The sequence below is a fragment of the Vanacampus margaritifer genome, chromosome 1 (genome assembly GCF_051991255.1).
Source record: "Vanacampus margaritifer isolate UIUO_Vmar chromosome 1, RoL_Vmar_1.0, whole genome shotgun sequence".
In the NCBI taxonomy this organism is placed as follows: Eukaryota; Metazoa; Chordata; class Actinopteri; order Syngnathiformes; family Syngnathidae; genus Vanacampus; species Vanacampus margaritifer.
Window position 1 is genome coordinate 10,438,634 of NC_135432.1, and position 15,429 is coordinate 10,454,062.

Sequence of the window (15,429 nt, forward strand, 5' to 3'; positions counted from 1 at the left end):
AATCCGTTCTATTGATTCAAGTGTTTGGAACCCTATTGGCACGCAATTTCATGTGCAATTGAGACACTCATTGAAGGATTATCCTTTTAAAATTGAACTCTCCCAATTATTATGTTTTTTTTTTTTTTTTTTTTTTTTTTTGTTCTCTGTAGTGGCCACTTCATTTTAAACTAATCTCGTCAACAAAAAATCCACTGATTACTTTTGGTACACTAATACTGCTTATTTTAGTCAACTGTGTTGTTGTACAAGAGTAGAATAAATGAAATAAAAATGTGGATATTATTTATCTTTAATAAAACAATACATTCTTCCCAAATGAAAACGGTCCCTGTGTGAAATACAACCAGATTCAAGCAAAAACGTCACCCTTTTCCTTTTGTGTGCCTGTGAACTCATTGGGCTTTATTTGCGTAGGCAGGAGCACGTGTTTGTGCATTTTCATTCTATTACACACAACCGGCGCAGTTGACAATTTGGTGGCAGGAAGTAGACAAGAATTAGACCAGCTGAAAGCAGGTCTAAGTTGTGGCGCAATCTGTGTAATTGTGTGGCGGATTTGCAGACAGATCCTGAGCTCTGTGGACGTGCGCGATCCATGTCATTGCATTATATTCATACATATGACAATATGACGAGTTGTCACACGGCGATGCAGAAGGTGCAAGGTGGTCTCCAAGTGGCCACTTCATAGCAGTGATTTGTGATTGCTTTACATCATCTGCAAGTCAATTTTCTTTAATATTTCTTCTCAAAAAGAGAAACAAATCGGATTGTTATCAATTCCACCAAACTTGATGGACATTGGTTGTAGTTTTAGTCACATTGCATACATCGGAAATCATAATGCATGCTTGGCAGAGGTAACCAGACCAATCAATACACATGCTGCTGTTTAGAAACGTACATGCAATTTACCAAACCAAACCTGAAAGTATTCATCCATTTGCTCATTTTCTCCCACTGTAACTCACTCCTCTCCAATATCAAAGATCTTTTTTTTGCCTCCAGCCTGTTCGGATTCCAGCAGCTGCTTCTCACCGACCGATGACCTCACGTCACCCCAATTTTAGCATCACTTGGCTTACAGTTTGTTGTAGAATTGATTTTAAGACTTGGCTGATTACTTGCAAAGCACGGTTTTAACCCTTGATAAGACATCCCGCAGCATCACGAATTTGGGTGAGGGCCTGCCGGTTGTTCCAAAGTCAAGGCTTAAAACTAAAGCTAAAGAAAATTGAGCGTTCTTCATCATGGCGTAACAACCTGGATTTGATTTGTTTGTTTGTTTATATTTTACCATTGCACATCAGCTCTCCTGCTTTCAGTTGCTGTTGTTGGGTTCTTGCATCGCCTCAGTTTTTCAATGGATTTTATATGATAAATCTTATAATGCAGTTAATTGTGTATTAACAATTATATTTAAAACATTTTTAAGTGTGCTTTTCTTTTGTCAAAGTATCGTGCAAACACATTTTTCAAAGTTCTATGTGAATAAAATTACTGTACTGTAATGATAGTATTTATCTCCAAAAGATATTGCAATTCACTTGGAGGGACATATCTGACCAACCACATGTTTGTTAGTCATCAAACACAGGTGCAACCCGTTCAACCATCCATGCACCTGATCAGTAATTGGTTCTAATCTGTGATGGATTACATGTTGAAAGTCAGCAGGGGTCCGAGCCTTTTGACCCATCGCTGGTGGCCTGGTGCTCAGGGGGCTCTGTGCTGGTGCTGATAAGGCTTTAAGCTGTGTTGATGCTGGATGGGTGAAGAGATGAAAGCGAGCGCTCGCAAACTGATGAAATATTATTTGATGTTGACGTGTGGCCGCAAGCAGGCCCGAAGGCTGAGAGGTCGCAAACATCCTACAGGTAAAGAATAACTTGTTTTTGACATCCAGGTCAGAGAGTGTTGAGATACTGCCGGGATCTGCATTGTTGATGTGGAGGACCCAAGTGCAGGGAAACAGGAAGGAGAAGCCAAGGTGTTCAAAATTTACCAAAAAAAAGGTGCTCACAAATACCAAATGCATGAAACCAACATAGTCCAAGAACAAAAGTCAACTTAACACACACTTGAGGCAGCAAATAAGGAGACAGGGACATGGACAACGACAATAACCAGACAAGGACTAAAAAAAAAAAGCAAGGAACCGTCCAGACGGAAGCAAAGCCGGTTCCTCAAACAAATCTCGTACACACAAAAGCATTTCAAGATTTGCGTGTGCCCAAAAGAAGACGCTGAGGACGTTTAACGGCTGTAATGTATATGCCAAGTCTGGAGTGGCGCTGTAGCACAGCCACAGAAAGCGCAGAAGAAGAATCAGCGAAGAAGACAAACATTTTTTTATAACTTTATTGCAACCTACAGAACAAACACAGCTTTGCATGTGTCAAAACAACATGAAAAAGACAAACACAGGAGAAGTGACAATGGCGGGTGATTGAGGTACAAGACCGCTTGTTGAACGTGGGAATAAGGAAGCAAAATATTTTGCTGCAAAAGCATAAGCAAGCTAAGGAGGCTGCGCAGTATGACTATGACACGGCTATCCGCCATTGTTGACAGACTGACGGTTCGCGCGAGAATTGGTGCATACGTCATCAAACTACTACAATGCGTCACCATCGAGCTGCGACCATTACGTCATCACTGGAGGAGTACCCTGCATATGCTGTCCAGACGACACGTACGCGATGCATTTTGAAATCTTTCTACTCTGAAGCCCGGTTTCAAATAGTGATCGGTTTCAAGTTCCGAAACCGCGACATTGTGTGGATGAACGGCCTAAACGGTTAGAAACTTTTGAGGATACATTGAAACTGGCTTGCGTGTGGACCCCGCCTTTATATACATACTAACGAGACAATGAGAGACACCTGGACAAGACGCCTTTGGCTGAGGTTGCTGATTGGTGCGTGAGATGACAAGCACAGGTGGACATGATAAAACTTGACGAGACAATATTGCACCCACATGTAGTAAATGTTGATCTGCATTTGTGATTGTGTTTGCTTATTAAAATTGATTTTATTATTTTTAAGGGGTGGCTTTGTTTTTATGTGTTTTAGTTTGTGTATCAAGTATCAAGTGCATTTACTAAACTTGCTCAACATCAGCTGCAAGCTTTGCTTAGTGTCTATAGTCTGATTGCATTGTCCCTGTTAAATAAACTAATAAAATGAAAATGGGAGGGGCATAACAAAACACAGATCCCAACCCACAAAAATGAAACATGGCAACTAAATCTATCAAAAAACAAACCCAAATCCTTTAAATAAAACATTATACTCATTAGAGGTGCTGATTATTAAAGAGTTAATGTGCGCAGATCACTACGGCCAAAGTTTTGCTCCCACCAGCCATCCATCCATCCATTTTCTTGGCCGCTTTTTCCTCACAAGGGTCGCGGGGTGCTGGAGCCTATCCCAGCTGGCTTCGGGCAGTAGGCAGGGTACACCCTGAACTGGATGCCAGCCAATCGCAGGGCACACAGAGACGAACAAACACACTCACATTCACACCTAGGGACAATTTGGAGTGTTCAATTAACCTGCCATGCATGTTTTTGGAATGTGGGAGGAAACCGGAGTACCCGGTGAAAACCCACGCAAGCACGGGGAGAACATGCAAACTCCACCCAGGAAGGCCGAAGCCCGGACTCGATCTCACGTCCTCTGCACTGGGAGGCGGACGTGCTAACCAGTCAGCCACCGTGCTGCCCCTCCCACCAGCCAATCAGAGGATTAAAAAAAAAAAAAGCTGCTATCATCGAGGGCCAGCATCCTGAATTTGAAATCTGGTCGGTTAAAGAAACAGTCCCATCGTTAAGTTACATTGGCAGACACTATTGATTTTGAAAGCTCTGGGCAGAATAGACTGAAAGGGCAAAGCTTACATTCTGAAATCTTAATAAATAAATAAATAAATAAATAATTTGAGGGGCTTGTAGGTGTAAGTGCAACACAGGTGGAAAATAAATGAGTCCTGCAGCTCTCAGTCATTATTTATTTAATAAAACATGACAAGACAATTACAAATATAAGCACATTCTCCTGCAAACACTTAACAGGATGTTCACTTTTATGTTTACTTTTATGTCAATTTAGTCTTCCTATAAAACAAAGGGAAGAAGTTACATACAAATCACAATCAAATCAAAATTCACATTTGACATTAAGAGATAAATAAGATCCAAAATGAAATGTTTTTTTCTGTGCTCATCATCAATCCACACAGAATAAACTTCTGACATTGTCCTTGAATGTGTTCTCTGTCGTCTTCAAAAGGGCAACGTGTCGAGGAATAACTTATCTATTATTGCGGGTGGCGGCACCAGATCCTCCAACTTTAAATAAAAAATCCTCTGCAGGCCTTGAATGCACAGAGTGCGAAGTTCGGGAAGCTTTTCCACCAATCTGAACAAATGGTTTGACCAAGTGTTTGAGTTTGTGTCTACGGACACGCTGCCATCTTTTAAACATTTGACAACGCTACTCTGCAGCTCCTCCACCTTCCTCGGTTCCTTTAGTCCGTGTCGCTCTGTCCAAAAACACATCACACCAGACATTAGATTATATCCGAGTTTTATCAGCCAGACCGATTGATTATCTGTGCCGATATTTGGCATTTTGACAAAAATATCGACATTGGCCTTTTTTCGAATCTAAGTCCGGTATCATCTCACTGAGCGGTGAATTCCTGCAAACGTAGTAAATTTTGCATTTTCAACAGGATTTGTAAAATGTTCACAGACAGTTATTACTTGTCACAAAGACATTTTGAACATTGTGAGACAAATTTTCACTGTCTGCGAAGAGCTTTTGAAACCTTTTATGAACTCCGACGAAAACCCCAAATTAGCCACATTTGCACGCCATCTCTCTTGTTTCCAACGTTTCTTGCGACCATGCATTTGTCACTCAGTGAGAGACTGGAACATTTCATTTATGTATTTATTTAAATTTCCACTTGATAAAAGATGATGCTGAAACTGGGATCTCCATTCACTTTTTATTTAAAAAAAAAAAATATATATATATATATATATATATACAAAATTATGTTGAAATTTTGGAAAAATTTATTTACAGTAGAAAACTTTAGGGAGTTATTAATGTCTTAGTTTTTAATTGAGCTTAACAGATACTGATGATGCTGGAAGCGCCCTGCACTTTTTGCTATAATTTTTAAACAAAGTTGTCTATTCCTTATATGTTTAAAATGAAAAGAAAAACCTAAAAAGTGTTGAAAATTTGAAAAGTTGTTTTAACAAACATGCTTAATGGCGCTTCAACAACGTAAAAAAAAAATTACGCTATTTTCTCTTATAATGCAAATGAATATCAGCTTGTAATATCGGTTATCGGCCTGTTTTACTACTAATAATCAGTATCGGCCATGAAAAATGCATATCGGTCTATCACTAATTTAAATACACACAAAACAGATACATAGGCCATATTAGATTGTTGATTGGTAGGAAAATATGCTGTGTTGGTTTTTATGTCATGATACAACTTTCAAGTTCTTCTACACCAAAATCCTCTCTATGCATTTTAATGAGTGAAAACATACCATGCGACGAAAACTGCATAACTTCCCGTAAAAAACACCTGAGCTAAACTTAGCTTCTTCCCAATCCACAAAGATCCACAAAGACTGTATCACTTTCACTTACCTCCTTGTCACCAATGGCTACTTTCCTGTTATCTATTGCTTTGGCAGAATGTTTGAGCATTACAGAAAGAATTGGTGAATTTGTGAATAGGTAGCAGTTGACTGTATTCATGTCAAAGGTAAAAAAATCCAAAACAAAAAAAAAGAACTTGTAGCACTTAAATGTGGGGCATCTCACCGGTGACCAGGGCGAGTGCACATATGCAGGAGAAGGTGGCGATGTCCAGATTCATCCTGTGTAGATTGGTGGAGAACTCGACAATGCTGTCAATCCACTCGCCAAAGCCACGCAGACATTGGAGGCGGTGCCACACGGAGCCGTCGCAGAATATCAGCTTGCCTTCGTCAGGGTTAGATCTGAGACATAGCAAACGGTCGTGCATATATTGTATCTCTCTCTCTCTCTCATATCTATTTTTCACTTTAGATTTAGCATGTTCATAGTAACATATAGCAAATGTATAGCTTATCTGATTAGCTTAGCTAAGGGTGCTAAGGACGAAGTGTTATCACCGCTAAGCTAACGCTAGGTGTCGCGCGAAAATGTACAGAACGTACTCACTTGACACCTCCGCTGCGTTTACCTGTAAGACAGACGTAAGACAAAGAGCTCCAAGAATGACGAGTAGAACAGGAGGTCTTGATCGTGTTTGGTCAGAGAAACAAATCCCGGAATCTTCAATGCCCATGCCCGAATCACTTCCATCGATCTGGTCAGCAAGTCGTAAAATTGATGCACGTGCTGAGCGTCATCTCCCGGAGGGCTTTCTGGACTTTCTTTGAACTCCACAAAGCCACAATAAGTAATGAAGTAAGTGCTCTGTGGAATAAAAGTTCTTCCTGAGGTGAAGAATGTTTCTTACTTTGCAGTAATCAAGCCGTGAGGGTGAAGGGTTGGACTCCACGTGCGCTCTGATGAGGGAGTTCAGCAGTGTGCTGGCTGGTGAAGATGAGTCGGGAAAAACTTTAGTTTTGGAGGGAAGGCGACCCCTGCGACCTTTTAGACTGGCTGTCCGCACCACTGCCGAGAATGCGGACGAACACCAAAAAGATTCTGTCAAGCATGATGTCACGTTACGAGAAGCGTGTTGGCAACATTTTCAAAGGTTACCTTCTTTGACCATTCCGACTGCAAGGCATTTCTGGAAGCGACAGTATTGGCAGCGGTTCCTCCGCCGTTTGTCTACGGGGCAATTCTTGGCCGCCAAACACACATATTTGGCATTTTTCTGCACTGTGCGCTGCAGGAAGATTACAATAGTTTGTCACTACACAAAAGTTCTATTGACAAAGATCATCAGCAATAGCTCTTTTCTTGCAGTTTGATATAAGACCAGCACAAAAAAAAAAAAAACATAAACATCATTGTCCCACTGGGTTTTGAGTGCTAAGAGACTTCCATTAAAATGAAAGCTAAAAAAGCTTTGATCCTTCCTCGGGTCTCCTGACGGCCTCACGACTCTGGCTGGAAGTGTTCGGTTTAGGTGAACGGTATGGGATTTTTAATAGGTTTTAGGTGAACTAATGAATACACACACGCACGCACGCACGCACTCACCCACATACCAAAAAAAAAAGAGAGCAATGATGATGACATGTCAAATCGGTAAAATTACCAAATGAACAATACTGAGCTCTCCAGGAAAATTTTTTTTTTAAAAAAAAATAAATAAAAAAAATGAACGCTAAAAGCTTCTGAAAATAATCAGCGGCCTTCTTGGTCCTGTGGGATCTGTGAGGCGCTGCATGGCATTCGGTGCATGGACAGGTCAGTCTGGGTAAATAGTGGGTCATGGCCATTCATAATTGAGCCAATTGTCCTGGGAATCTTGATCAAAGAGGGAAAAGGAGGGTTTCTTATTCACGTCACGGCATGTCAGTGGCAAGGTTCAAACAAGACATTTGGCTCCGTGAACGTTCAGGGCAAGAGGTCAAAAGCAAGTGAGGCAATACCTGCCCACTATTTTCTATTGCTTATATTGTTCAGGGTCACAGGTCAGCTGGAGAATATGCCAGCTGACTTTTGCTTCAAGGGTATGGGCACATATAACCATCAACAACACTTTTTCTCAATGGACGGTTTAGAATCCTCAATTAATCTAATTGACATGTTTTTGGTGTATGGCAGGAAGGCAGAGAGAACAAAGAAACATGCAAACTTTACACAGCAAAGCCAAAGCTGAGATGCAAACCCAAAATGTTCTATTCTTTACGTTTGGTTGAAAAACAAACGCTTTTTGTTAAATACAAAAATGGGTGAACACTTTTGACATTCTACTTTTTTGTTTACAATTTTAAATTAAGAAAACTGTGATACATTTTTGTGGAAGTATTTTTTTTTTTTTACATTTTCAAAACATTAAATACAAATTGTGAAATCTGTTAACATTCAGATTTTGTCAATATTCATCTTTCTTTTATTATCAAGAGTCAACATGCAGTAACTCTTTCTCATGACTTTCTGATGTGGGTCATGTTTATTTTTAATTTGAATATACAGCGAGCTAATAAAACACAAGCAGCGGTTTGCGAACCTTTTAGACATGTGCTGCGGATAATTGCAGTTTTTTTTCAATATGATACCTACAAATAGATTTCATTACCCAAAATACCTTAATAATAATAATAATAATAATAAGCCATCTAATTTATCAGCGCCTGATAAAGACATCCAATAATAATAATAATAATAACAAATTTAATTTATCAGCGCCTAATAAAGACACCCAAGGACACTTAACAGGGCAAAGAAAAAAATGGGCAGAAAGAAAAATAATAATAAAATAATAATTAAAAAAATAATAATTTAAACTCGCAACCGTCACACTAAAAAAATAAAGATTCTACATTGCTTCTGTCACAAGCTATGACCAAATGATAACCAAATGATTCAACAAGTCCTCCATATTAATTGTATCATATAAAAATCACCAAGGCGATATAATCTCACCTTTGAAATAACCACTAATTAACCCCTTGTATACAAAGGTGCTAGATCAGGGGTGGCCAAGTTCGGTCCTCGAGAGCCACTATCCAGCCTGTTTTCCGTGTCTTCCTCCTTCGGCGCAGGTGATTCTAATGATCAGCTCATCAGCAAGCTTTGCAGAAGCCCGACAACGATCCTGATCATGAATCAGGTGCGTTAGTGGAGAGAAACATGGAAAACAGGCTGGATAGTGGCTCTCGAGGACCGAACTTGGCCACCCCTGTAGATGGACCCAGTGGTGTAATAGGCCATTCGTTTCAAGGTTTAAAAAAAAATAAAAAATCCCTTGTACATCCATGAGTGCATATAGGCTAGTATAGAACATCTGAAAAGTAGCTAGGCCAATATTTCATAGTTAAGTGTGCACCCCACCTTAAAGAATCCTTTGCATCCCTCGCAAGTTCGCACTCCGTAGTGCTGGCAGGCTGCGTTGTCCCCGCACACCGCGCACAATCCCTCCGTGCTCGGTCGCCCTCGGCTTTGGGCGGACGTGGGAGGACCGAGGTTGTTTATTAAGTGCTGAGTGTGGGCGAACTGGAGAGGGTGAAACCCCGCACAAGGTTGATTTCCCAGCCCAGCACAGCAAAGAAGACCGGAAGAGTCCAGTGTTTGGTCCAGATTGGCGGACATGTGAAAATGTCGGTCAAATTTCATCGGGCTGGAAAAGTTCTGATTGCCATCTTGTGAATGTTTGATGGAAAACAGCGAGAATCTGGAAAAGTTGTTTTTCCGCTGCGCCGCCACCAAATAGTCTTGACGCAACAGAGAACCCGAGTCCTCCCACATCAGTGGAGTTTGTATATTGGGCGCGATGGGTGCGCGCGAGGATGGAGACTGGTAATAGTAAACGGAACTACTGGAGGACAGCCGATCGGCCGCCTGCAGATGCTGACTGGGCTGAAATCGTGCCGGGCGACCCGCACGCGCATCCTCCGTCTTGACGCACGACAGCTCCCCGTGAAGCGGCATTTGGAAAAGACACTGCGGCCTCGCGTCGTAGCCGCAACTGTAGGCTTCTGCGCCCGACGGTGAGGCGGATATTTCACTGTTGGCGAGGTCCATGCTGAACTTGACGAACTCCGGAGTGAGCAAGTCACAGCTCCGCTCTCCCGCCGCGCTTTGAGACGCCGGGCTGGCTCCTGGAGGAGAGGAGCGGCACTGCGCCTGGACGCAGGGCATGGTCACTGCAATCAGAGGAGAAAAACAGAAGAGTTTATTAAATGCATTTTTTCCCCTATGCATTGTACCAGACACAAACGTGCATTATTCTGGGTATGATACCTTAAACATGAATCTATGGCGATATGTAATCCAAAGCAGCTGTAATATGTCTTTTGCTGTGCAGGTAATCATGCAAGTCCACTTGCTGGTCGCAAATGCAGGTGAGACGATGGCTGCAGTGAGAAGCTCGCGTCTCCCAAGCTGCTTCAAGACTTGATTCCAGGGCCACCAACAATGTGCTTTTGTTTACGCGGTGCGTAACCGAGTGACACAACCATTACGCAGTGAGGCGTGGGCGGTCTCTCGCTCCCCTTTTGTGCCCCCCACGCCCACCCTCCTCTTTGTGCGTGCACTGCATTTAGCCAGTTATTGAAGAGGGAGAAATTGAAACATACAGCTGAATTCAAATGCAATCTTTTTTTCTTTTTCTTTTTTTTATCAGATACCTTTGACCAATTTCCCCCATATTCAAAAAAGTAATTAATAAGATAGTTAGAAAGATAGTGTGCACACGCATACATTCAAAATGGTTTCATTATTTTGCACTTTAAAGGGCACATAGTGTGTTTTATGGGAGGGTAACACTTGTGCACTTGCCAAATGGTTAGCACATCTTTCTCACTGTGGTTGCTGGGACTCCCAGTCCAAACAGAGTATAAATGGACACTTTTTACATTGCATTTATATTTACTCTGAATATTTTAGTCTCTTCCAAGTGTAAATTATACTCTATTTAGACTGGACAAATATAGTCGTTTTAGTGTTAAATGTACTACTCTACAACATTCATTTACTTCGATCATTCGGTGGCTTGGTGATGAAGTGCTGCATCCATTTGTGAAAATACAGTTGATGCCTAATTTACTGTACTCGCTTTTTTTCTTCACACTTTCACCTAGTAGTAACCAATTACCTTGCCACAACTTTCTACCCTCTCATCCTACCGTGCTGAAATACAAAATAAACAAATAAATAAATAAATAGCCATACATGGTAACCTTAGCTCAATAAGCACTGGCTCATTCACATGGGGCTAAAACACACCCTCACAATATGGTGAGCTCATAGGCTGAAATTAAGGATGTCAATTGTTCCGAAGTGCTCTATCAATAAAGTTGAGTTGAGAGGATAAGCGGTTAAGATAATGGATAATGGATTGGATGGATTAATTGAAATGTTTTAAATTGTGAAATGCATACCATTTAAACGTTAAAGCGGTGATTATGCAAAGTGTATGCTGACTCCCTTAAATATACACAAAATAATTACCAAACTACATGTTCAAATTGTGCATAATACTGTATAACAGGGACTTAAATTTATTTTAAAAAAATATAATAAAAGTGAGGAACTTCATTGATACTAAACAAGGAAGGTGAGTAGGACTGGCTATAACGTGAATGGACCGGACTTGAGGACTGGTCGCCAAGACTGGACTGAACGAGAGGAAGATGGTCGCCATGACTGGACGAGATGAGAGGAGGCGGAGACTTGGGGCTGCGACAGCAGCGGAGACGAAGAGACTTGGGGCTGCGGCAGCGGCAAAGACGAGGAGTCGGGACGGGGACTTGAAGCTTCCGAGGAGCCGGGACGGGGACTTGAGGCTGCATCGGTTGAGAATCTCTGACTTTGGGACTGCAGCAAACAGGAATCCCTGACTTAGGGCTGCAGCAAACGAGAGTCTGTGACTTGAGACTGCAGCCGGCGAGAATCTGTGACTTTGGACTGCCGTTTCAAATGAGCAGAGACGGTCCATGTGCCTCCCGCTGGGTCCTTAGTTGGCGGGAGCATTCTGTCATGATAAGGTGTGCGTGGGTGAGTGTGGACCCAAATGCGGGGAGAAACGGCAGGGAGACAAATATGAAGGGCAAAGTGAGGAACTTCATTGATACTAAACAAGGAAGGTGAGTAGACTAGGACGGGCTGGAACATGACTGGACTGGACTTGAGGACTGGTTGCCAAGACGGGGCTGGACGAGAGGTGGCTGGTCGCCATGACCGGAATAGACGAGAGGCGGCTAGTCGCCATGACTGGGCTGGACGAGAGGCGGCGGCGCCATGACTGGGCTGAACGAGAGGCGGCGGCGCCATGACTGGACTGGACGAGAGGACAGAACGAGGACAACTTGGCAGAACGTGGGCAACTTGAAGGTGACGAGGGCGACTGGACGGTGACAAGGATGACGTGACAAAGACGAGGGTGATTAAACTAAGACAAGGGAGACTTGATGGTGATTGAGACAACTAGACGAAGGCGAGGGTGACTAGACTGAGACAAGGGCTTGACTTGGACAAAAATCGCACGCACTACTTCCACACATAACCTTGACATCGACAATCCTCCTACACAAGACTGGACAAACAACAGACTAAGGCCCCGTCCAGACGGAAGCAAAGCCGGCTTCATTCCTCAAACACATCTCGTACACACAGAAGCATTTTAAGACTTGCGTGTGTCTAAAAGAAGACGCTGAGGATGTTTAACGGCTGTCATGTATATGCCAAGTCTGGAGTGGCGCTGTAGCGCAGCCACAGGGAGTTAACAGAAAGCGTAGAAGAAGAGTCAGTGAAGAAGACGAACACTATTTTTTCTAACTTGATTGCAATCTATAGAACAAACATGGCTTCATCACTGGTGGAGTATCCTGCATATGATGTCCAGACGGAAGCGTTTTGAAATCTTTCCACTCTGGAGCCCGGTTTCAAAAGTGATCGGTTTCAAGTAGTGATGGGACGAACAACACTGGTGCGCCAGCCTCTGTGCCGAGTGCGCAAGTGTGAAACCCCGTATTGGCGCGTGTATCGCTTTAATAAAAAAATCACGTGACCGATACAGGAAGTGTGTCGTTTGGATGTGCCGCGCCAAACTGTATTTATAGGTAGATTGGATGGAGATTAAACTGTTTGCTGTTGCTGTAAATTTACCTGTACCTGTGCCTGTTGGATTTTTGTTTGCTTCCACTCATGGATCGTTCTCGACACCTTTATCAACTGGCACTTAAATATTTATGCACACCAGCTTCCTCTGTTCCCTGTGAACGAGTGTTCTCTAAGGCAGGGGAACTGGCGTCCAAGAGGAGAAATCGCCTTGGAGCAATCACAGTTCAAAAACTTTTGTTTCTCAATAAAAATGTATGACAGAATCTGTTTTTAGTGTGTTATTACATATGGTTGAAAACTTTTAACAAAATCCCGTACAGAAGTTAAACATTTTAACTTTTATTATTTATTTTATTACATACAAATTTGCTATATTTTACAAGCCAACTCATATGAGCATCTAATAAACAACTTAACTCAGCAAGCAAATGGACCAACTGAAATTATACAAAGATGAGATCATATTTTAAGTAAAAGACTAACAAGTGAATAAATAAAATTTATTAAATTTATTTTATAAATATAAATTCATAAGCTAATATTAAGGTTTACAGCATGCACGTTTTACCATCTTATTTTCATTTTGTTTATCTGCAATGATTTTAGATCTACAGCAGAGGTCACTATTGAGTGACCAACACAGTGTCAATACAGTTTGTGTAATGTGTCAATACACTCCTTGAGGTATCATCATCCCATCACTAGTTTCAAGTTCCAAAAACGCGCCGTCGTGTGGATGAACGGCCTAAACGTTAAGAAACTTGTGAGGATACATTGAAACTGGCTTCCATGTGGACGGGGCCTAAATACACCAACACTAATGAAACACACCTGGGGAACACAACAGGCTGAGGGCACTGATTGGTCACACACACTGGGAAGGGAAGAGACACACAGGTGGACGTGATCAGACATAACGAGACAAGAACTCAGATGACGGCGGGATACCTCAACACGCTCCCGAATGTTGGGGCAACTTTACCGACTTTCCAACTGTCGAATGAGTAGTGAGCCAAAAATGACCGGTTGAATTTATGACGAAGGTGCGAGGCACATAACGGAGGGACAGCAGAACGAACAAACACACACAAGAGCTATTGGGGCTGGCTAGCTAAACAAATCAACAAAGTGCAACAAACCTGCTTCTCTGTCTTCTTTGACACAACCTTTCCCAGGCTGGTCTTCCTCCCCTCTTAGGATCAAGCATCTAAAATGAAATAATTGAAAAAGAATGATTGGGTGCAGTAAGTAAATATCATTTGCATTTAAAATGGAACCCTATCAGTCAGAGCAGCGTTATGAACGACAACCCACAATGATGTACAGTCCAGGGCACACCTGATTCATGGAATCAGCTAATCAGCATGCCTGATAACGATCCAGATCTTTAGTATCAAGTGTGTTGGTAGGAGGAAACATCTAGAACCTGCAGGACTCCGGACCCTCGAATTGGTGACCCTGCTGTACACCAAGGGGTCTCCAAATCCAGTACTCCAGTGCTGGATTCTTGCATGTTTTACATAAAACAGTCAATAAAATGTTAATTTAACACAAAACCACATTAGAGCATAATATTGACTTTTGCAGGATAATATTTACCTCCTTAACAAGCCACGAGGGCAGGATGGCACTGGCTGTGATGTTGAGAGAACGGCGGAGGGCTCCCTCGTCGAGTGCTCCGTCCAATTTGGTGCTTCAGTTTAAGAGTCCGGATGAAAGTTAATGCTTCCTTTTCTTGTTATGGTGTCCACAATCTTAAATGAAATACTGATGTGAAGGCCTTTCTTTAATATCATTTAATTTTGAATTTTGCCCAAGAGAGTAGCAAATTGCAAAGGTTCTAGTTGAGTGAAAAAGAAAATAAATATTATACTGTACAATTGCAGTTGCCTTACTGCAAAAAAAAAAGAGTAAAGAAACTGCTTTGTACCATATTATTTTAAGTAATATTTACTTGCTGTAAATATGTGTTCCTCCATGACGTCAGAATTTACAGTATTCAACTGTATTAATGAAAAACGGTGCACAACTGTTGAAAATTCCCTGTATGTTTACAGCAATTCTTTACAGTGTACGCAAAAGAATTACCAAACTATATGTTTAAATTGTGCATAATATTGTATTACAGGCACTTAAATTTCTTTTAAATGCAGTGCCATATATATTTATTAAGTACAATTCCGTTATAGTTTAAAAAAAATATATTATGTACAATATATTTTAATTGAATCGTACAGCGTTTTCTTTTACAATATTTAAGCACGGTGGCTAAGCAGTTCGGAAAATGGATGGATGGTAATATTCAAACTGTGGATAATGTATAATACATATCTGGGCCTACTATACGTACCTTTATTTTCAAATTGGCAATTTGTGGTGCTAAAATAAGTACTTAGGTAGGCCTACTTGCGGTAAAAAGTTTGAGAACCACTTCTTTAAAAGATAAAACTGCAATGCTAACACACAGAAAATATAAACTACTGTACCATGCTATACTATAGCAAGCGTCATGTGCCCAAAGACGACAGCTGGTGGCACTTCTCTCTTTATTATTATCCTGAAGAAAGACGCTCAGGGACTTGCGCAAGCCAGCGTTCCAATTACGTCACGTGAAGGCAGGGCAATCTGTTTTGAAAAATGATTGGACATGAACA

At 41.6% G+C, this 15,429-nt stretch overlaps 1 protein-coding gene across 3 annotated transcripts in view; it reads right to left on the bottom strand.

The window, feature by feature from the left end:
- Positions 1 to 4,003: 4,003 nt before the first annotated feature.
- Positions 4,004 to 15,429, bottom strand: part of LOC144055327 (nuclear receptor subfamily 4 group A member 2-like) — a 34,076-nt gene continuing 22,650 nt past the window's right edge. The window contains exons 5-13 of one of the 3 annotated variants that reach the window (XM_077571218.1): positions 14,375 to 14,529; positions 14,114 to 14,281; positions 13,915 to 13,982; positions 9,047 to 9,858; positions 6,800 to 6,929; positions 6,552 to 6,709; positions 6,273 to 6,472; positions 5,867 to 6,045; positions 4,004 to 4,551 (exon numbers count right to left, since the gene is read on the bottom strand). In XM_077571218.1, the coding sequence (XP_077427344.1) occupies positions 4,292 to 4,551; positions 5,867 to 6,045; positions 6,273 to 6,472; positions 6,552 to 6,709; positions 6,800 to 6,929; positions 9,047 to 9,853 (1,734 nt within the window). In that variant the 5' untranslated portion in view covers positions 9,854 to 9,858; positions 13,915 to 13,982; positions 14,114 to 14,281; positions 14,375 to 14,529 and the 3' untranslated portion in view covers positions 4,004 to 4,291. Of the gene's footprint in view, positions 4,552 to 5,866; positions 6,046 to 6,272; positions 6,473 to 6,551; positions 6,710 to 6,799; positions 6,930 to 9,046; positions 9,859 to 9,955; positions 10,217 to 13,914; positions 14,282 to 14,374; positions 14,530 to 15,125; positions 15,313 to 15,429 lie in introns of those variants that run through there. The other 2 variants (XM_077571227.1, XM_077571237.1) reach the window with 2 other exon arrangements.